At 46.3% G+C, this 23,338-nt stretch overlaps 1 protein-coding gene across 5 annotated transcripts in view; it reads left to right on the plus strand.

The window, feature by feature from the left end:
* LOC119969491 (cadherin-like protein 26) overlaps positions 1-23,338 on the plus strand; it is a 111,887-nt gene that overhangs the window by 40,250 nt on the left and 48,299 nt on the right. For 4 of the 5 annotated variants that reach the window (XM_038803174.1, XM_038803178.1, XM_038803173.1 and 1 more), the window contains 5 exons: positions 2,532-2,674; positions 8,168-8,401; positions 9,668-9,889; positions 15,583-15,704; positions 16,081-16,179. In XM_038803174.1, coding sequence (XP_038659102.1) covers positions 2,532-2,674; positions 8,168-8,401; positions 9,668-9,889; positions 15,583-15,704; positions 16,081-16,179 — 820 coding nt within the window. The remainder of the gene's footprint in view (positions 1-2,531; positions 2,675-8,167; positions 8,402-9,667; positions 9,890-15,582; positions 15,705-16,080; positions 16,180-23,338) is intronic. The other variant, XM_038803177.1, reaches the window with a different exon arrangement.

Below are 23,338 nucleotides of genomic sequence, written 5' to 3' on the forward strand. Positions count from 1 at the left end.
CATCAGAAATGTTTATACCATGATATAACGGGAGAAGCTGAGTCCATTTGATCTTCTGCATTGTTTTCTTCATCTAAGAGGGCCAGAGAGAAATTTTCCAGAATTACTTTCCCTTATTTAGCGTTGATTTTACTTTGCTTTGTTTGTTACCCTCTCCTAGGAGTCGAGATAGCTCCGTGGATGCAGATTCTTGTGAGTTAGTGTCACTTTATGTTACTGTTGATATTTCCAACTTTGGTGATGAATAACACCCCAGGGGAATACGTCTGCCAAAGCATTCTGGAATGCTCCTGCTTCTTGCACCTGCTGGAAACCAGGTGCAAGGTGGAGTCGGGCAGATAACCCAGGAAGAAATGCTGAGGCGCCACAAAATCTGCTTGATGCACAGGCGGGCTGTTTAAAAGGTCCACTTCGGGGTTGTGGGACCATGTGTCTAGTGGAAAAAAAAACACTGGCCCTCCTACTCTTACCCCTCACACCCCCTTCACTTTCCAAACATGCCCTATCTATGCCTCTTCATGCCACGCACTCACTTCCTACATCTCCTCATGCCCAATGTCAAGTTCTGCCCTTCCACCCATTCCCATGCCTCATTATGTACACTTGGCTGAGAGTCAAGACTTCTATTAGAATAACAGAATACCTGGTCCCCAGAAGCAACATTGTTTGAGTGATAGTTCAGGCTCTCTGATCTCTGCAGTCAATTTCATAATGTTTTCTAACATAAAAGTGTTTTTGGATTACATTTTTTTCAAACCTTTTTTTTCTTCCATATTGCACTTTAACTGGGGTGTTCTTTGGATCGAGAAAGCTGTGAGTCAATGGGAATGCAAGTATCAGACTTGGCATAGAAGATGTGACGGACCAGAAGGGGTGGTGGAATGGTAGATCCTGACATAGAGGGCATGAGAGGGACAATTTTAACTTTGATCTCATGCACACTAGAGTTCATGACTCCACTGAAGAGCTGTGAACCACAACTCTTCAAAAACTTGGCCCAACTCCATGAAAATTGTGGAGTAGTAGGAGATACCCATCTCCTCAATGGAAATTACCTGGTTGAGAGTGTCAGTTGCAGATTTCTGATAGGAAGCAGCCCGCAGCGTTTTAAGGCACTCGTAAAAATCTCACAGCCTGGGAATTTGGTTGAGAATTCAGGGATTGGGACACATCTGCCATTTTTGTAAGCATCCTGAATCAACCCAACTCGGTGAAAATCCAGGCTCATGTTTTTAATTTTGCAAACATGTGTTGGGCATTACTCGGCCTGTTCTGAGCATCTGAAGGGACAATATGTTGAATATGATCCAGCATATGTCAGTGGGATATTTGGTCCATATTGCACTGGTACTGAAATTTATTTCCCAATTTACTCACGTGTGCGATAGACAGAATGCCTTTTTCACTTGACGACAGAATCCCGTTCGTCGAAAACAACGCTCGTGTTGCTATTCCAGCGTAGCAGTGTGAAGTAGCTAGCTCCTCTGTTGCTCAAAATGTTGAGATATACTTTACCATTCCAGGGTGATTTGAGATATATGGGAAATTGGTGGCCTAATTAACAGTTTTGTTCCTGTCCTGATGAGTGCAAGATGAAAAGCTTCAGCAATATGTCTCTTTCTTCAGCAAAAAAAACTATAGTGGCATTTCCATGGTACTGGCATTTGCCTAGCTAAATGAAAGATTGCATGTACAATCCCCCAAAATTCCTTTGACAGCACCATTCGAACGCTCGACCTTTTCCTTCAAGAGCACCTTCCAAACTCACAACCTGTAAGATCTAGAAGGGTGAGGACAGAAGATGCATAGGAACACCACCACCTCCAAGTCACTCACCATCCTGACTTGGAAATATAGTGAAAGAAGTTTTACAACACCAGGTTAAAGCCCAACAGGTTTGTTTCAAATCACTAGCTTTGATCACTGCTCACCCCAGTCCAATGCCGGCATCTCCACATCATGGAAATATATTGCTATTCCTTCACTGTCACTGATTCAACATACTGGAACTTCCTTTCTAACAGCGCAGTGGCTGTAACTACACCACATGGACTGCAGTGGTTCAAGAATGCAGCTCATCACCACCTTCTCAAGGACAATTAAGGATGGACAATAAATGCTGGCCGAGCCAGCAACACCCATATCCCACAAACAAATTAAAATAATTTAGATCATCTCTATCCTGTCTCATGAGTCATCCTGATTTCGGAAATATGGTAATGTAATTAAAACGGACACCAGTATTCATCAACAAAGTAATGGAAGGAATTATCAACATATAGAGTGACACCAGTTTACCAATAACCTGTGACATTGGAGCCACATAATCACCTGGGAGACGTGAAAGCAACAAAGTAAAACCAATGAAGGGGGAAACAAATCTACCAGAGAATTTCTCTCTGAAACCCTCATGGCAAACAAAACCAGTGCGTGAGATCAAATGTACTCAACATCTTGTAACTGTAACGTGTAAAATTACATGGTGATTTATCAGTGATTAATAACCCTTCATGTGTCTTTTTGTTTGAAAGATATGTAAAAGCATCTGACCCAGCTGACTGGATTTCTATCGATTCTGACACTGGTGTTATCTCAACAGTGAAAACACTGGATCGAGAATCACCTTATGTGAATGACAGTGTTTATATATGTACTGTCTATGCAATTGAGGATGGTAAGTCTTCTCCCACAAATATTAATCTAATGCTTACATACTTGGGCATTTGTTCCAAAAGCATTTCCAAAACAAGCGTGCAATAATGTTTTATCTTTCTCAACAGGTCAGATTTTATAGTAGCAAATTAATGGTGCTCATTATTTAATGCACCTACACTTGCCAACCAAGTTCTTTTGGACCTTTGCACTGGAACTTGCAGTGATTAAAAAGTCAAAAGTACCCTCTACAAGAGATTTGGAACCTGCACAGATAGGGCGAGCAATGGGGTGTCTCCTTAAGCAAGTAGATTGAAGAAGCCTTACTGAGACACATGGGGAGGTGGGAGTGGGGAGAGGGGGGGGGGGGGGGGGGGGGGATCCACCAAAAATGAATGGATTGGGGGTCAGGTGAAAGGTAAGAAATTTAGAAACTTTAAACCCACTTCTAACCATTCCACTTCCAACATTTGCGGAGGTCGGGCTGGATGTTTGTGGAGGGGCGGGTGTGGGGGTCAAGCAGCTCACCTGCACACAGGATGCAGACTGGTTATTTAATATTTAAATAACCTGTTGTACAGTTTAAACCCTGGCTTTGGGAAACCTGAAAGCTGAAGGGAAACAAGGATCTCTTCAGAGAAAAAGGTAAATGCCCTTACATAGAACATAGAACAGTACAGCACAGAACAGGCCCTTCGGACCTGACAACCACAGCTTGTGAGCCAGGAAGAGCATGAGGGATTCCTCCCAGTCCACAGATCTACATTTCTCTTTGTCATCAATCTTCTTTCGCTTTTGCCACCAGCTGCTATCCCCCTCCCTCAACCATCTCCACCATCAGAATCCCATCAAACATGCCACCCTACTCATATCATTTAAGATTTTGTAGGCAAGAGGAAGCAAGATAGAGGGAGAAAGACAGATGTAATCATGAGAGATGAAAGAGAAACAAAGAAAAAAATCTAAACAAATCTCCAACAATAATTAAAATATGAGAGGATGTGACTCCACAGGGCCTCACGGTAGCATGGTGGTTAGCATCAATGCTTCACAGCTCCAGGGTCCCAGGTTCGATTCCCGGCTGGGTCACTGTCTGTGTGGAGTCTGCACGTCCTCCCCGTGTGCGCGTGGGTTTCCTCCGGGTGCTCCGGTTTCCTCCCACAGTCCAAAGATGTGCGGGTTAGGTGGATTGGCCATGCTAAATTGCCCATAGTGTAAGGTTAATGGGGGGATTGTTGGGTTACGGGTATACGGGCTACGTGGGTTTAAGTGGGGTGATCATTGTTCGGCACAACATCGAGGGCCGAAGGGCCTGTTCTGTGCTGTACTGTTCTATGTTCTATATCTGTAAAAATGATTTGCCCATGTCTGGGGGATCGTTTGATAGCAATTAAGAGTGATCAATGTGTTAAACAGGTGCTCATATTTGAATGGGAAATCCAAACATTTTCTGATGTGTTTAGTGGGTATATATCTCGTAAATACAGCAAATTCTCATCATTCCATGGCCAGGATTCTCCGCCGGCGTGATTCTCCGTTATGCCGGCGCCTTGGGGTTTCCTGACAGCGTGGGACTGCACCACAATGGGAAACCCCATTGACCGGCTGGTGTAACAGAGAATCCCGCCGGCCGGTCAGGCAGAAATGTGGCGCGGTGGGGCGGAGAATCTCGCCCCATGTGTTTCAATGCTTGAACAAGGCGCGAGATTCTCTGATCCTGAGACTACGTGTTGACGCCGTCATAAACACCGTCTCGTTTTACGATGGTGTCAACAGGCCCCCAGGATCAGCGATCACAGGGGGCCAGCACGGCACTGGAGCGACTCACGCAGTTCCAGCTGCCAATACCGGGGTCAAACGGTGTCACGGGTCTGCGCATGCGCGTTGCGACCGGCTCGAATTCGCGCATTTACGTTACAACCGGCACAAACTCGCGCATGAGTGCTAGTTGCCTTCTCTGCGCCGGCCCCGATGCAACATGGCGTAGAGCTACAGGGGTCCGGCGCGGAGTAAAGGAGGCCCCCACCAGGAGAAGCCGGCCCACCGATCGGTAGGCCCCACCTCGGGGTCGGACCCCCCCACAACCAGGTCGCCCCCCGCAGGATGGACGGCGAGGTCCCGCCGGGTAGGACCACATGTGAACGCCGCCGGCGGAACTCAGACTATCCCGGCAGCCATTGCGCGCGGAGAATTGGCGGACCGGTGTCGGAGCGGCGTCGCGTGTCCCCCCCCCCCCTCCCCCCCTCCCCCCCCCCGCCCTCCGGCCATTCTCCGACCCAGCCCGGGGTCAGAGAATCCCGCTCCCTGTGTTCCACATTTAGCTGTACATGTACAGTCACCAGAAGCTGCTGTCCAATTTACTCCTTAATAACTTTGAACATTGAAAGCCTTACCATTATTTTTATCTCACAATCTGAGCCATTATCTTCTATTATATTTGGAAGTGTTGGGCAGCACAGTGGCACAGTGATTAGCATTGCTGCCTACGGCACTGAGGACCCGCGTTCGAATCCCGGCCCTGGATCACTGTCCTTGTGGAGTTTGCACGTTCTCCCCGTGCCTGCGTGGGTTTCACCCCCACAACCCAAAGATGTGCAGGTTAGGTGGATTGGCCGTGCTGAACTGCCCCTTAATTGGAAAAAAATTATTGGATACGCTAAATTTATTAAAAAATATATATATATATTTGGAAGTGTTGATTAAATGTTGTAAACAGTCAAATTTCTTGGAAAATGCAGATTTAATAACAATTAAAAAGAAGTTTAAAGGAATTTTACAGCCCCTTCTCAGTGGAGGCAGGGCCATAGATACAGTAAGTTGTTCAAACGTCGATGGATTTGGCAGGACTATAAAATTTCACACACTGGGCGGGATTCTCCCGTACCCGGCAGGGCGGGGGGTCCCAGCGGGACGGAGTGGCGTGAACCACTCCGGAGTCGGGCTGCCCCAAAGGTGCGGAATCCTCTGCACCTTCAGGGGCCAGGCCGGCACCGGAGTGGTTTGCCCCCTGCCAGCCGGCGTGGAAGGTCTTTGGCGCCACGCCAGCCAGGGCCGAAGGGACTATGCCGGCCGGCGCGGGAGCGTCAGCGGCTGCTGATGTCATCCCCGTGCATGCGCAGGGGTGGGGGTTCACCTACGCGTCGGCCATGGCGGAGGCTTACATGGCTGGTGCGTAGGAAAAGAGTGCCCCCAGAGCACAGGCCCGCCCGCAGATCAGTGGGCCCCAATAGCGGGCCAGGCCACCATGGGGCACCCCCTGGGGCCAGATCGCCCCCCCCCAGGACCCTGGAGCCCGCCCGCGCCACCAGGTCCCACCGGTAAGGGACCTAGTCCAATTTACTCCGGTGGGAGCAGCATAGAACCAACGGGACTTCGGCCCATCGTGGGCCAGAGAATCGCCGGGGGGGGAGGGGGGGGGGGGGCGCTGCAAGCAACCGCCGACCGGCGCAATTCCTGCCCCCGCCAAATCTCCGGTGCCGGAGAATTCGGCAGCCGACAGGGGCGGGATTCCCTGCGGGGGGTCGGAGAATCCAGCCCACTGTCTCTGTTTAGAAAAATTATTGTCATAAGTAAGGATTATAAGGGATATGTGGTATAAAAAATGAGCAATCGTGGTGACAGAGCAAAGCATTAAATATGGAAGAGGCATAATGAAAATTCATGAAAGCCTCTTAAAATAGTATGAAGTTTAATAAGAAAGAAGATTCTTCTCTGGACTATAAGGAACTCACCAGGGTTCCTTAAGCAGCACCTTCTGAACCCTTGACCACTATCATCCAGAAGGACGTGGGCAGCAGTTACCTGGGAACACCACCACCTTGAAGTGCCCCGTCAAGACACTCACCATCCTGACTTGGAAAAATACATTATCATTCTTTCATTGTTTCTGTGTCTAAATCCTGGAATACCTTCTCCAACAGCACTGTGGATGTACCTACACCTCAGGGACTGCAGTGGTTCAATAAAGCAGCTCATCACCACCTTCTGAAGGGCAATAAATGCTGGTCTAGCCAGCGATGCCCGCATCCTGTAAATTAATTTTAAAAAACTATAATGCTGATATTATTCTGGACAACAGCTGAGCGAATGGAAGGACATACTTAGGGAATAACTTTGGTCCTTTGAGAAGATTGTTGTGAATTTTCTAGAGGAAAGATTGTGTAGGGGATATACAACCAAAGAAAATCAGGGGTGGGATTCTCTCAGCCCGGGCCGGGCAAGAGAATCGCCGGGCGTGAATTGCGCGACGCCGCCGTGACGGCGGTCATCCGATTCTCCGGAGAGCGGAAAATTGCTGGCATTGGCGCTGGAGCGGTCGGCACGGTGCCGGTTAGGGGCCGCTCTACGCGCCCCCCCGGCGATTCTCCGCCCAGGATGGGCCGAGCAGCCATGCAAAAAAAACGGAGTCCCGCCAGCGCCGTTCACACCTGCTCTTACCCGGCGGGACCTCGGCGTGCATGTATCCGGGGGTGGCCTGGTGGGGGGAGGGAGTGGGGTCCGACCCCGAGGGGGGGGGGGGGGGGGGGCTCCGCTGTGGCCTGGCCCGCGATCGGGGCTAACCGATCAGCGGGCCAGCCTCTTGGACTGGGGGCCTCTTTTGTTCCCTGCCGGCCCCTGTAGCCCTACGCCATGTTGCATTGGGCCGGCGAGGAGAAGGGAGCCACTGCGCATGCGCGCATTGGCGCCGGCCCCACTGGTCACACGCATAGACCAGCGGCGCCCATGTGACGAATCTGACAAAGCGGTATGGTGGGGTGGCATGGGTGGGATGGAAGGTGGGAGTTGTGCACCTGCAGGCGATGGCAAATCATACAGGGGTGTCCAGGCAACCTTACGGTCTAGTTGGTGTCAAATGAGGCCATCTCTGGACATGGATCCAGTTACTCAGAATTGACAATGAGCAGCAGTGAGGAATAACAATAAATGAATCCTTTAGTTCCAAGGGATGCACGTATGATGACCGAGCGGCAGCACGGGTACAGAGAGGATGTGCTCACCATAGGGTGTACCACCAAAGAATCAGCATTCTAGACACATCAGGGCATTTATGCCATCAAAGTCTGTGCCTATTAATGCAATTGGTTGCTGATTTCTGTGTCCTGATGGAGGAGAATCTCCAGCCTTGCCAGTTGAGTGGGCGCGCTTTGCCAGTAGCTGCAATGTTGACAGTGGCATTGAACCTCTGTGTTTCTGGATCATTTCAAGGGGTGGCAGCAGACTTGCTTTAAGAAAGGTGCGGCGGTGAGATTGCAAAGGCCCTTCAGGTATGCAGTTGACCTTTTCCCACCTGTAAATCTCTTTTGAAATTTGAAATATGCCTTAAGCAAAAGAGCGAGCTGTTCCAGCTGTTTTTCAGTCATTTGTTCCATCGCTCTGCCTCGGGGATTAATAACTCTCATACTCAGAAAAATATAATCAGAACAATCACTCCCCCCACCCCCCCCCCCCAAAAAAATAATTCTGTAAGTGAAGTCTCGCCATGTTTGAATTGACATCCATCTCTTGTTTACTGTAGGTGAAATTCCCACCACAGGGACTGGCACAATGCATCTTACTCTGGTTGATGTCAATGACAATCTACCTTATCTTCTTAAATCATCTCAAGAAATGTGTGACGATGGTGATATCCAATCTATAATCATTGCAGCACAAGATGATGACCTGGATCCTTTCGGTGGCCCATTCACATTTGAACTCGTAGACAATGAACAACATGTAAAGGACAACTGGAAATTAACCAAAGCAACAGGTACATGTATCGATAATTCTACATATAATTCTACATATAAAGATATATTCTCTTTAAGTGAGATGGATGGAATATTGAAGGAAAAACAGAAAATGCTGGAAACACTCAGGCCAGGCAGCATCTCATGGAGTCATAGTATTGAATTTACTGATCAGGTAGACAGCCCAACATCAGAGGGAAATGTGTGTTATTGACACGCTATGGCACGCTGTGTGGAACTCCTCCCATGAATTATAGAGGCGGCAACCAATTAAGTTGTTGCTGGTGCCGTCCTATTAAAAATGGTAGCCAGCCTCCAAATCTGCTGGCCCAAATACAGGGTCAACAGCAGCTTCAGCAGCAACACCAGGAGTGCTGGCCACTGCTGAGACAGACATGGGCCCTTAAGCCTGAAGAAGTAGGCAAAGAAAATACAGGGTCGAATGCTGGGGGGAAAACTCTTTTGGGTTTCCTGCTTGGGCAGCAGGGGTTGTTTTCACCTCTTTCAGGGCCACCTCTAGGGGGCTGCCTCCATATAGTTGGCAACCTCCTCATGCAGCGGAGGAGAGCCCGCCATTGGTAAATTACTGATGGCACAACAAAATGTATTGAATGAAACTGTTTGCTCATCTGCCTGAAGCAGGCAGCCTGTCCGTTCCGGTCAAGCCCTTGGTAAAATGCTCTGACTGCAACTCAGCACCTCGATATTTTCCTGCTTCCCCCACTCCTCCCTGCACCCCCTCCTCCCGCCTCCGATGGGCTGGTAAAATTCAACCCATCTAGTCATAATGGCACAGAAAAAGGCCCCTCAGCCCATTGAGACCATGCCAGCTCTCTGTAGAGCAATCCAGTCAGTCCCATTCCCCCTGTATCTTGTGGGGAGAACAAATAAATTAATATTTCAGTTTTCCAGCATCTGCAGTATTTTTCTTTTTGAATGAAACATTTTTCATTTGTCATCCAGTGAAAAGTGGAACAGGTCCTGTGCAGTGAGACTTTGTCAAATCTTCTTTTAGCACAATGATATTTAGTCAGGTAAAGCTAACTTGCATATCTAATGCTAGTCCCCACAAAATTAATGCTAGTTATCAGTCAGAAAGCAATGCATAAGATGATATGTATAATCAATGTAAAACAGTTTTTTTCACTTATTGGAAGGTTTGCAATTGAGCTATCCTTTTTCTTGCTGCATAAGGGAATGAGTAGTAAATAGGCTGCAACTATAATGCAGAAAGTTACTACCTTGTCAGTCTCCTAACATTTTCATTTGGTGCTCCGCTGCATCAGGCAACACTGCTCGGCTTGCGAGGAAAAATAATATTCCCATTGGAAACTACACTGTGCCTCTCAAAATCCGAGATAGACAGGGGATTACCCAGGAAACTTCTTTGAATCTGCACATCTGCCATTGCCTTGATGGGAAAACATGCCCCGCTCCAAAGCCTGCAAGAGCTGTCTTAGCGGGAGCTGCGATTGGATTGCTCTTTGCTGGTTTATTACTTTTGCTCTGTAAGTACACACTATCACACAATCTCGTGTGATAATTTTATACATTTAGTTAAAAAAGATTTATATCATTCAGAGGTGTCCAATACTTGCAGTTATATGGAGATTTAATACTTTCAAAGCTAAAGCAGCGGATTTACATTCTAAAGGGTATATAGTGTAAAAATATATTTCGAAGTGATCCATCATTAAAAGCTACTTTAACTTACATAAGTAATGAGCATTAGAAGCTTCAAGACCAAAAAAGGGCAATACTTGTCCGCCAAAATCATGTCGTATGGTGTCAAAATGTGAATATATTAACATGTTCAGATGAAATTTCTTTGAAATTGATGCAAATGCTTATGGATTCAAGGGGCTGGTTTAGCTCACTGAGCTAAATCGCTGGCTTTTAAAGCAGACCAAGCAGGCCAGCAGCACGGTTCGATTCCCGTACCAGCCTCCCCGGACAGGCGCCGGAATATGGCGACTAGGGGCTATTCCCAGTAACTTCATTGAAGCCTACTCGTGACAATAAGCGATTTTCATTTCATTTCATAGGAAGTTCCAGTGCAGGAGGAGACCATTCAGCCCATCATGGTTGTGCTGGTCTTGAGAAAGAGGAGTCATGAGTAGCCCCACATTTTCACATTTGTCCATAACCCTGTAAATTCCTCATCTTCACGTGCCTGGCTGGATCCTTTTTAAAATCACCTGTGAAATCAGGTTTTCGCACGCAGCCTTCCAAATCCCAACAATCCTTTGAGGGGGAAAAAATTCTCCCCCCCGCCCCCTAGATATTTTATTAATTATCTTGAATTTATAATCTTTGGTTATTGTCACTCTTTTAAACATTAATACCTAAACATTTCAATTTTCCTTCTTCCTAAAAGCAAATTATTAAATTCTCATCAGGACAGCCTGCCTATTCCTACATTTTCAAACTTTCACTAATTTGTGTACCACACGATTTTATCTTGAAAGTAACCTATAGTTGAATTTTACACAGTGGGGGGGAGGGAGGAGAGGTATATTGGGCATTACCCCAGAGGAAATGTCGGATGCCAACCGACCCGATTTAAACTAAGCTGTCCTGCAGCAATAAACCACTCTGGGAAGCATGGAAATTAGACTTCTGTCCCTGTGTGGGAGGACGTCCCGACCTTGAGAACTACCAGCCAATCTAATTGGTCAAGCAAGCCCAGTAGCACCAGAAGTAGTAGTGAGTGCTGTTGGGACTGCAAACAGGCACACGGATGAAACAACCATGGACTTTGGACCCAGGTTAGTCTGGGGTTTTGGACGGAGAAGGATTGGGGAGCGTAGAGAGGTGTGTGAATGAAGTCCGGGGGCAGTGTTTGGCGGTCAGAACAAAGTGAGGATATCACCTTGGATAGGTGCCCGTTTTGCACAAGACTGCCCCCAAAGACCATAACCCCCCTCCCTCCCCACTTCCTTCCCGCCTATTAAGCAATTTGCTTAAAAAAACAGCCTGGCTACTCCTGCCCACTTGCCCATGTATTGTGGTAAAGGCAGAGCTCAGTTGACCATTACATTTTCATTTTCAAATGTCAGGCGAGCTGCCGATTCTAATGCCAATTATGTGGGTCAGTTTGGAGGTGGGCAGGAAGGGGAGTGTTTTCCACCTCTTGTATTTTTTATGCCCCCTCCACCTGAAAAGACACCCGTCATTGGGCCCTAAAATCCAACTGGTAGTGTGGAGTATGTTTCGGCAAGTCCAGGTAAATAATGTCATCCACTATCTTTGTGACTTATTTTGTTTTAAAAAGATAATGATTAGGATTAGAATTTATTAACAACAATCTAGTAGAGGAATAGTACTTAATCGAAGAGGTTTTGAATCTATGTTGCGTAGTAGAGTATACTAAAGCACTTTGGATAAAGATGTCAGCACTAGCTGTAGCAGTCAGCTTAAGGGTCAAGCAACATGTATGAGTTAGCCCAGATTCCAGTGACCTCAACAGTTGTTCTTAAGACACAAGGCTGGATTCTCTGTTTGGGAGGCTATGTGCTGACGCTGGTGTGGGAACAGTGGCGCTTTATGCCCGAAACGGCGCAAAAACTGCACCGATCCTCCGCCTAGTGGGGGGGCTAGCAGGCATGCAGTGTAGAACCCCCAGCTCTAGCTGTGGATACGGCCGGAGAATGCCGGGTCCATGACCGCCATGCGCATGGTGGCGGCTTGCAGCAAAAACCTATGTCCAACTAGTAGTCCTATATTTCCCTTGCTTTCATTTGTCTTTTATTTCAAAAAACAGATCTAACTGAACTAGCTTTCAGCATATGCGACATCTGGCTCCATTGAATCATCAAAGGGTCTTTTGAGACTATATTTTGTGGGATTTTGTTGATTCTCATATTTGCTAAGATGAAGACTGATAATTGTGGAGAATAGAATATTTCCTCTCCGTACTGAAAGCATTATTAACTCTTTCTGGATCAGTATTGATGGAAATGTAATTTAGAACATCTGGTTGACAGTCCAAGAAAGGTGAGAGCACCTTCAACGGCACCAATGTGACAGTTCATCGTTTGAGGACTTTTGGTCATTGTCAGTAGTAATTTTTGAAATTCTTTCACATACATGTGTACACAGTGACATTGTTAGAAACACATTAGGGTGGCACGGTGGTCATAGAATCATAGAATCCCTACAGTGCAGAAGGAGACCATTTGGCCCATCGAGTCACCACTAACCCTTGTAAAAAGCACCCTATCTAGGCCCATGCCCCCACCCTATCCCTGTAACCCTGTAACTCATCTAACCTTTTGGACACTAAGGGGAAATTTAGCATGGCCAATCCACCTAACCTGCACGTTTTTGGACTGTAGGAGGAAACCAGAGCATCCAGACGAAACCCACGCAGACACAGGGAGAATGTGCAAACTCCACACAGACAGTCACCCAAGGCCAAAATTGAACCTTGGTCCCTGGCGCAGTGAGGCCGCAGTGCTAACCACTGTGCCACCATGCTGCCAAAGAATAAAGGTTCCTTAAGAATAAACCAGGCCTTGCATCAGAGTGAATTGAGAGTAGCTTGTATTTAAGAGCTAGGTGTCCTCCCAGGGTGGGTGTTTTCAGGATAGGGGGAGGATTGCGAAAGGAAGAATGGAAACTAGTATTTGTACTGAACTCTAGTATTGCAATAGAACAGTTGTAAATCATCAGAATGTCTTCTACTGCCTAATTCAGTAACTAGATATTTACCTATAAAACATGCAGAGGTTATGCAAACTGACCCCATAAACAATCAGGCATGGGAGTACATCTTACTTTGAATAATGGTTATACAACAAGGACTTCCTTGATATATGGTCAGGAATCTATTATTTATTCCATATCGCTAGAGTACAACATAATGCATGATGAAAGATCACATTCATAGTACAGGGTTTATTTTTTTCAAACAGGAGTCATTGGAATGAACCAACTGAAAAGAGCATGTTGACTTTAAATGTTTTGGATTTGTTGATCTTGTATTTCTGATAGTAACCAGGCTGGAACCTTTTTAAAAAAAGTCTAGTAATGCACGCTTGCTTATATTTTTTAAAGTTAAGAATTTAAAGTTTCAACTTCAAAAGTAAAACTTTTGTCTGGAACCCTCAAAATACAAAACAGGGCTGTGGATGGGCAACATGTACACCCATTGGTGCAGCCTGGGCTCAAACAAAGCAGGGAAGTATTTTTATTGCTCGAGTCATATCTTGCTGGAACAGTTCTCTATAGGAAGGAAATTTTAGGTTAATCCTTAAATACAGAATACACAGAGAGGGCTGCCAAAAGTCAGAGAATTAAAGGGGAGTGTTGTATTACTCTGGGATAAACCAGGCTGCAACTGGATGCAGCTTTAACCAAAAGATACTCTAGACCTTGAAGTTAGTTCAATCTGATTTATTGAACCAGTAGCACAGTTAGTACAGTTCTTTATGAGTTTGACTCTCTGCTAACCTAAGTGTGGTTACTCTGTCTGACTGAACCAGACTAGCTCGTAGCCACGTGCTGGAGATGTGATACTGTACATACATCCTGACTCACCCTGTAGATGTTCATCAGTGGAAAGAAGCGGAGTGTGAGTGCCTCGTGCCTTTTATAATGAGATACCACCCCTGAGTGTCCTGCCTGCTCATTGCTCATTGGTCATGTCCTGTTCTCTGTGTTCATTAGCTGCCTGCCTGTGCCTGTCTGCATATCATGACAGGGAGAATACCTTTTCTCTGCAAGTTAATATGAATGAAGATGATAAGACTTTGCAGACCAGCTTCATATGGCATTGGATTTGCCTTTCATATATTGTTAACCGAAGACGTGGGGCCTTACCAGGTCCATGGAGCTTCAATACACTCCATTCTGTTTAAGATTGAGTCCTCAGCTCTGGAATTATGCTGGTAGTTTGGCGCTGGAGGACAGTGGTGTAAACCCACAAGTCCCGAAAGATGCGCTGTAGGTGAATTGGACATTCTGAATTCTCCCTCAGTGTACCCGAACAGGCGCCGGAATGTGGCGCCTAGGCAGTAATTCATTGCTGTGTTAATGTAAGCCTACTTGTCACAATGAAGATTATTATTAGATTATCATAAAGATGCTAAGTAAAAGATATATTTCAATGAAGCCTTTTAGTTATAAGGTGCTACTACCTTACAGGGTGGGAACAATTAACCCCTTGAACCTTCCAGAATATGAGCTCCCTGTTAAAAGGGAGGGGGCCTCCAAACAATGTATAGTTGTAGTGTATATAGGGCTGACTCTCCCTGTCATGATCCAGTTGGGATCTACCGTGTGATGTATATAATAGTTATTGTAAATAAACAAAGTTTATTTGGACTCCTCTGTGGCCTTATAAAAGGAGTTATAAAAGGTTACTCAACAAACCAGAATGGGAGAGATTACATATTTATTGAAGAAACATTTAAGAACCTCGGTGCATTAATGACTAAAATAGTGCTGAACTAAGGTTTGTCGTTCCTGAAATAACCGTCATCCACCAGTGGTTCTAGTTAACAAGGAAATGTACTTTATGGTGAAATCAGAGACTTTGAATTGAGTCAAGTACTCAATCATTCCTTGTACTTCATGGAGTTCCCAGTCTTTTGTTTCAGCATTCAATATTCATGGTCACGATAGCATATCTTTTCTACTGCAAAACTATTCCTTTTGTTGCCTGAACAAAATATTTGTGATGTTCTAATGTGCATGATATTGGAATTTTTCAACTGTCATCCTCACTTTCGAATCCCTCATGACTGGCCCCTTCCTATCTCTGTAATCTCCAACAGCCTCTCAACCCTCAGCCATTTGCACTCTAATTCTGGTGACTTGAGTACTTCTAGTTTTAATTGCTGTACAATTAGTGGCGGTGCCTTCAACTGCTTATGACTTAAACTCTGGAATTCACTTCCAACATCGTTGACTCATTTTCCTCCTATAAAACACTCTTTAAAACCTGATACTTTTGATCATCTGCTCTAATATATCTTGTGTGTCTCTGTGGTTTATAAATCTCCTGTATAGTGTCTTGGGACAAGATATTATGTGAAAGGTGATACCAATTTGTCGATCTCATATTATTGTGATCCAATTGTTCAAAAGAAACATAAAGAGCATCCGGCCATTTTACTAATCAAATGACATGAAGCCATTTTTTGGAATGGACATTGATTGATTAACTAATTTTGTTTATTTCTTTTAAACTTTGCAGTGGGTTTTTGTTTGTTTATATTTTGTACATGTGCACAAAAGGCCCAATATTCGTTACCTTCTAATGAACCTTTGTGGACTATGGTTAACTATAATGAAGAAGGAGGTAATGCAGATAGTCAGGTAAGTTACTGCATTGAGCTCCAAAACTGCATGAATTACAATTCCACAGTAACGCAAGTTCCCTCAATTACCCTTATTCTGCCAAGTGTACATAATTTAATTACTGAGTGAAAATCAGTAAGTTATATTTTTTTGCTTACTGTGAGACATGCCTGGAACATAATACTAGAATTTAATATCATGAATAGTCCACACGTAGCATCAGTTTTATGTAACATTTTGATTAAAAGATGAATGAAATGAGTTAAAAGGTTAAAGATTAAAATACTGTTCTAAAGTCCATGGCAGTTTGCTGAGCTCCATCATGTACTTGATTTCCAAACTGTACAATTAAGGTTTCTTTAAAATGCTCGTATCTATTTTTTTTCTTCTACAGACAACACCATTTTATTATCAACCTCCATTCATTCCCAACGGTACAGGTTTGGCTCCTGGAAGTGTGTTCTTAAATAATCCTGATTTGCACAGACAGGAAGTAAGCAATTGTTCCTTCTAGTTACAACTTAATTTAGTTAGTTGTGATTTAGGTTTTTAAAATGTTGTTTTGCAATTTGTACATTGTGGCATAAAACATGAAAAACATACCCTGAAGAGAGGAGTAAGTACTTGCTGCACCTAATTTGGGCAAACATTTTTTTGGTCACTATTTAATGTGAGGTTAATCATGAATAATTCTCCTGATATCCTACAAAATTGTAAACACCTGTTCCAAAATATTTGAAATATTTAAAAAAGTTTAGGAAAGAAATAACATTGCTTTTTCAGCCTGTCGTGAAGAACACACTCAAAATATATTTAAACTTACTCGTGACCTGGTGATAACAATGGCGTGGTTGTGTCAGGGTGCAGTGAGGGTGAGATTCGGAAGAGGCAGCCATCGAGTTATAGGATCCAGGCAGCATTTGGTTGGACTGTGCCAAATGAAATTGAATACAAATGAGGCAACATTGGAAGAAAAAAATGTCACAGACATTTAATAAATTGAATTTGAGAAAAGTTTGGAAGTGATCGGAAGGGGGACTGTTGGCAGACAAAACGTTGTCAGTGCTGACGCTCAGAGTTGCAGTTAATAGAACAATGAAAATGCTTTTATATTTGTGGATTTAGTTAAGTATATCCCTGAGGATGTAATGCCGAAGTGGTATAGTGCTCTGGTAAGAATAGTATTGTATAGTATACTACTGAATAGAATCATAGAATCAACAGTGCAGAAGGAGGCCATTAGGAGGCACCAGCCCTTGGAAAGAGCACTCTACTTAAGCCCACACCTCCAGGCCATCCCTGTAACCGAGCAACTCCACCAAACATTTGTTTTTGGACACCAAGGGCAATTTAGCATGACCAATCCACCTAACCTGCACAATTTTAGACTGTGGGAGGAAACCAGAGCACCTGGAGGAAACCCACGCAGACACGGGGAGAACGTGCAGACTCCACATCGACAATGACCCAAGCCGGAATCGAACCTGGGACCCTTAAGCTGTGAAGCAACAGTGCTAGCCATTGTGGTACCATGCCAGCCATATGTTATACTATGTTATTGTATAGTACACTGGAATATAGTACTGTATAGTACTGAATGTTATATAGTACTGTACACTATACTATATTACTGTACAGTATTCTATAATATGTTATTGTGGAGTACTGTATAATATATTATAGTACTGGATAATACTTTGTTGTATAGTACTGTATAATGTGGTACTGTATAGTATGTTTTTTTTAAAACCTATTTTATTACAAACTTGTATCAAAACAGGTTACAGCAAGTAAACACCCTGGGAAACATACTTCCCAACAATCAACTATACAGTTTGAATAGATTTTTACCCTTTTTCCCACCCCCCTCTCCCCATCACCCACCACCCCACCCCCCTGCGATGAATAGCTCCTCAAACACGGTCACAAACATCTCTCACCATTTCTCAAACTCCTCCGCTCAGCCCATTAACTCATATTTTATATTCTCTAGCCGCAGGAAGTCGTACAGGTCACCCAACCATCCTGCTACCCCTGGTTGCGATGCCGACTGCCACTGCAGCAAAATTTGTTGCCGTGCAATCAGGGAGGCGAAGACCACGACATTGACCTTCTTCCTCTCCATGACTCCGGCTTCTCTGAAACCCCAAATATCGCCACCAAAGGGTCCGGGTCCACTCCCTCCTCCATTATCCTGGCTAAGACTGCGAACACTCCTGCCCAGAATCTTCCCAATTTTTCGCAATCCCAAAACATTTTTGCGTGATTCGCTGGCCCCCGCCCACACCTTTCACATTCATCTGCTACCCCTTGAAAGAACCCACTCATTCTCGCCCGAGTCATATGCACCCTGTGCACCAGCTTAAACTGTATCAGGCTCATCCTTGCACAAGAGGAGGTCCCGTTTACCCTTCGCAGTGCCTCCCTCCATACTCCCCAATTTATCTCCACTCCCAACTCCGCTTCCCATTTCTCCTTGATCTTCACCACCTGCTCACCTCCCTGCTCCCCCAGCCACTTATATATATCCTCAATTTTTCCCTCCACTTCCACATCTGGAAGCAGCAGTCACTCTAGCAGGGTGTATGCCGGCAACCTAGGGAACCCCCTCCAGATCTTTCCTACAACCTGCATGTACCTGAATTCACTAACCCTCGGCAGCTCTACCCTCTCCCTTAGCTCCTCAAGACTGGCAAGCCCTTCCTTCAAATACAAAACCCTCACCTTGACTAGCACCACTTTTCTCCACCTCCTATATACACTATCCATCTTGCCCGGCTCAAACCCATGATTCTTGCACAGCGACGCTAGCACTGACATCCCTGCCATCCTAAAATGCCTCCTCAGCTGATTCCATATCTTCACTGTGGGCTGCACCACTGGGCTCCCTGATTACCTACTCGGAGCCATTGGCAATGCTGCCGTCACCATAGCTTTCAAACTAGACCCCCTTCAAAGATTCCTCCTCCATCCTAACCCAATCTACCCCTTCTCCTTCCCACCACCGCTGCACCTTGTCCACATTCGCCGCCCAATAATAATGAAGCAGATCGGCAATGCCAAACCCCCCTGCTGTCTCTGCCTCTGTAGCAGGATGGTCCCGACCCTTGGCACCTTCCCTGCCCATATAAAGTCTGAAATGATCGTGTCCAATTTCCGAAAAAAGGCCATTGGTATAAAGATCGGAACCTCGGCAGAATATTCATTTTCACAACTTGGATCCTCCCCGTCAATGTTAAGTACAGTGTATCCCACCTCCTAAGATTCTCGCTTGCCTCCTCCACCAGCTTCGTTAAGTTCCACTTATGGGGAACCGTCCAGTCCCTAGCTACCAGAATCCCCAAATACCAAAACCTATCCCTTGCTACCATAAATGGCATCCCCCTGTGCCAGCTCCTTCACCGGGAATACCACGCTTTTCCCTGCATTCAGCTTGTACCCCGGAAACCCTCCACACCTCCCCAACAGGCCCATAATCCTTCCCATACTCTCCAAAGAATCCAAAACATACAGCAAGAGGTCATCGGCAAAGAGCGACACCCGTTGTTCCCTCTGTCCCTTCATTATCCCCTGCCACTCTTCCGAGAACTGCTCCTTCCTCAGGTGAATGAAGAGGAATGAAGAGGTTTGAAACAAACCTGTTGCACTCTTCCAAGAGAGAGAGAGGGCGAGAGTTCAGTAAAGAGAGCAGAGAGAGGGCGAGCCTTCAGGAAAGAGCACGGAGAGAGAGAGAGGGTGAGACTTCAGTAAAGAGCTCAGAGAGGAGAGGGCGAGACTTCAGTAAAGAGAGCAGAGAGAGAGGGCGAGACTTCAGTAAAGAGCGCGGAGAGAGAGAGGGCGAGACTTCAGTAAAGAGCGTGGAGAGACGGCGAGACTTCAGTAAAGAGAGCAGAGAGCGAGGGCGAGACTTCAGTAAAGAGTGCGGAGAGAGAGGGTGAGACTTCAGTAAAGAGCGTGGAGAGAGAGACGGCGAGACTTCAGTAAAGAGAGCAGAGAGAGAGGGCGAGACTTCAGTAAAGAGCGCAGAGAGAGAGAGGGCGAGACTTCAGTAAAGAGCGTGGAGAGAGAGACGGCGAGACTTCAGTAAAGAGAGCAGAGAGAGAGGGTGAGAGTTCAGTAAAGATCGCAGAGAGAGGGCGAGCCTTCAGTAAAGAGCGCGGAGAGAGAGAGGGCGAGACTTCAGTAAAGAGCGTGGAGGGAGAGAGGGCGAGACTTCAGTAAAGAGCGGGGAGAGAGAGGGTGAGACTTCAGTAAAGAGCGCGGAGAGAGAGAGGGAGAGACTTCAGGAAAGAGAGAGAGGGCGAGACTTCAGTGAAGAGCGCAGAGAGAGAGAGGGCGAGACTTCAGTAAAGAGCAGGGAGAGAGAGGGGGCGAGACTTCAGTAAAGAGCGGGGAGAGATAGAGGGCGAGACTCATGTGACTGCTCTCCAATTGGTCGAGAGGCAAGTAGCCCCTGCCTCCGAGGCAGGGTATTAGTACCCAGCATTCCCGGCGGTCGGCCATACTCTGTAGTCGACCACCGGGCTAACAACTAGCTGATTAAAGCCACAGTTTGGATCCTAAATGTGTCTTGAGTCGAATTGATGGTACATCATACTGCTTTATTCTCCTCCCTTTACTCTCCTCCCTCCCCTTTTTCTTAACAATTACATACAGGTTTTAGGATTAACATGGATTGTAAAAATTATCAACACGGGGAGTTGAACTCGCTGGTGAGACTGGCTCCTCAGAGATCAGCTGTCAATTTGAAAGGGTGCCCCAATCTCTAAGCGAGCTTGAGAGTCGCCCACATCCCCCACTCATGGGTAATATCACCCCCCCCACCCTCACCAACCCCACTTTTGTAGTAGCTCTTCACCCCCTCCCTTGATACCCCTCTCAATCTCCCTTTCATGGGCATGGCCCCCCCCCCTCAGGCCCTGACCCTTGGCAGTGTCACCTTGACACCTGGCAGTGCTAACCCAGCCTGGCAATGTCACCAGGGCACCCTGGCAGTGCCAGCCTGGCAGTGGCAATATGCCCAGGTGTCAGAGGGAGAGCCAAGGGACCATCTTGCACTGTCTCTGACCACCAGGTGTCTCCAATGGCCTGGGAAACCTCACAGGTGCCATGAGGCCTGGTCCAAGTGTGTGTGGACCAATACTGAATGGTGCCCCGTCCAGGTCAGTTCAGTCCATAAGAAAGTCATTCAGAAGTCTGGTAGCAGCAGGTAAGAAGCTATTTTTGAATCTGTTAGTGCGTGTTCTCAGACTTATGTATCTTCTGCTTGATGGAAGAGGTTGGAAGAGAGAATACACCGGATGGGAGGGTTTTTTGATTATGCTGCCCGCTTTCCCGAGGCAACTGGAGTGGTAGACAGAGTCAATCGATGCAAGGCGGGTTTGTGTGATAGACTGAGCTGTATTCATGGCTCTCTGTAGTTTCTTATGGTCTCAGACTGAGCAGTTTCAATACCAGGCTGTGATGCAGGAATAGGAGGCTTTCTATGGTGCATCTGTAAAAATTGGTTAAGAGCTAATGTAGACTTACCGAATTTTCTTAATTTCCTGAGGAAGTATAGGCATCGTTGTGCTTTCTTGTTCGTAGCGTCAACATGGGTGGATCAGGACAGATTGTTGGTGATGTGCACACCTAGTAATATGAAGCTGTCAACCATCTACACCATGGCACCATTGATGCAGACAGGGGCATGTACGACACTTCGCCTCCTGAAGTCGATGACCAGCTCAGTAGTTTTGCTGACATTGAGGAAGAGATTGTTGTTGTCGTGCCATGACACTTGGTTCTCTATCTTCCTCCCATACTCTGACTCATCTTTGTCTGAGATCCAATCCACTACAGTCGTGTCATCAGCAAAACTGTAGATGGAGTTGGAGCAGAATTTGCCCCACAGTCATGTGAGTATAGGGAGTATAGTAAGGGGTTAAGTACGCAGTTTTGCAGGGCCCCAGGGTTGAGGACTATTGTGGAGGAGGTGTAGTTGTTTATCCTTACTGATTGTGGCCTACGGAAGTTGAGGATCTAGTTACAGAGGATGGAGTCAAGTCCTAGGTTTTGGAGTTTGGATATGAGCTTGGCTGGAATTATGGTCCGGGATTCTCCCCTACCCAGCGGGGCGGGGGGTCTCGGCGTGTTGGAGTGGCGTGAACCACTCCGGCATCGGGCCGCCCCAAAGGTGCAGAAGTCTCCGCACCTTTAGGGGCCAAGCCCTCACATTGAGGGGCTAGGCCCAAGCCGGAGTGGTTCCCGTTCCGCTGGCTGGCGTGAACGGCCTTTAGCGCCACGCCAGCCGGGGCCGAAAAGACATTGCCGGCCGGCGGAAGTCCGCGCATGCGCTGGAGCGTCAACGGCTGCTGACGTCATCACGGCGCATGCGCAGGGGAGGGGGTCTCTTCCGCCTCCGCCATGGTGAAGACCATGGCGATGGCGGAAGAAAAATAGTGCCTGGCCCCGATCGCAGGCCAGGCCACCGTGGGGGCCCTCCCAGGGTCAGATCGCCCCCCCCCGCCCCGGCCAGGACCCCGGCGCCCGCCCGCGCCGCCAATCCCACCGGCAGGAGAGGCTTGTCAGCGGCGGGACTTCGGCCCATTGCGGGCCGGAGAATCGCCACGGGGGGCCCGCCGACCGGCGCGGCGCGATTCCCACCCCCGCCAAATCTCGGGTGGTGGTGAATTCAGGACACAGCAGGGGTGGGATTGACGCCGGCCATGAATCCCGCCCATGGCGTTCTAAGCAGAGCTGTAGTAGATGAATAGGACTCTGACGTAGGAGTGATTGTTGTCTAGATACTCCAAGAATGAGTGTAGGGCGAGACAGATAGTGTCAGCTGTGGACTGGTTGTGGCGGTATGCGAGTTGCAGTAGATGAAGGCATTCTGGGAGTATGGAGTTGATGTGTCTCATAGTAATCTCAAATCTGCATCTTGCCTACCCTCGATAAGCTATCACTCACTTGCTTACCAAGGATCTATCCACCTCTGCCTTAAAAATGTTCAAAGACTGCTTAGGAAAACTATAGATTTATGAAACTTTTGTTTACTTAATTATCACTGTCATTATGGGATTAAGAATCACAATTGTAGTGAAAACTGCAGAAGTAAAAATTGCATAATATATTATTAACCTCTAGAAAACTGTGTTTTATTTAATAGAAGGTTGTTAGCTCTTAGAGTATTTAAAATTGTGATTTTCTTTCATTGTAGTCAAGCTCATCACTTAGAGATGACATGTTCAGACCAGTTAATATTTTTTCTTCTCGCAAAACAAATGTTCAACGCCAGTCCTTCAGGATACTTTCCAGAAAACATTGGGGGTGATTGTCACATTAACATCCTCATGTTTTACAGGCAGAAACATTGCTGTACTGTACCCTTTTATTAGTGTATTTTTGCACAATGCACTGAGCACCAAGAGCTATTTAAGAGCAACGTGTATTTATATAGTATCTGTAACACAATAGAATCTTCACAGATGCTTAATCAGACAAAATTGACACCAGTCAAAGATGGAGTCTTTAGGACAGGTGGCCAAAAGCTTAGTTGAAGAAGAAGATTTTTTTTACTGAGAACATTGAAGGATGAGAGAGAGAGAGAAAGTGTTTTGGACAAAGTTGTTCATCAGTTTTTCCTTTCACTGTCGCTCTCAGTATTAATT

Source organism: Scyliorhinus canicula, chromosome 7 (assembly GCF_902713615.1).
Source record: "Scyliorhinus canicula chromosome 7, sScyCan1.1, whole genome shotgun sequence".
Taxonomy (NCBI): domain Eukaryota; kingdom Metazoa; phylum Chordata; class Chondrichthyes; order Carcharhiniformes; family Scyliorhinidae; genus Scyliorhinus; species Scyliorhinus canicula.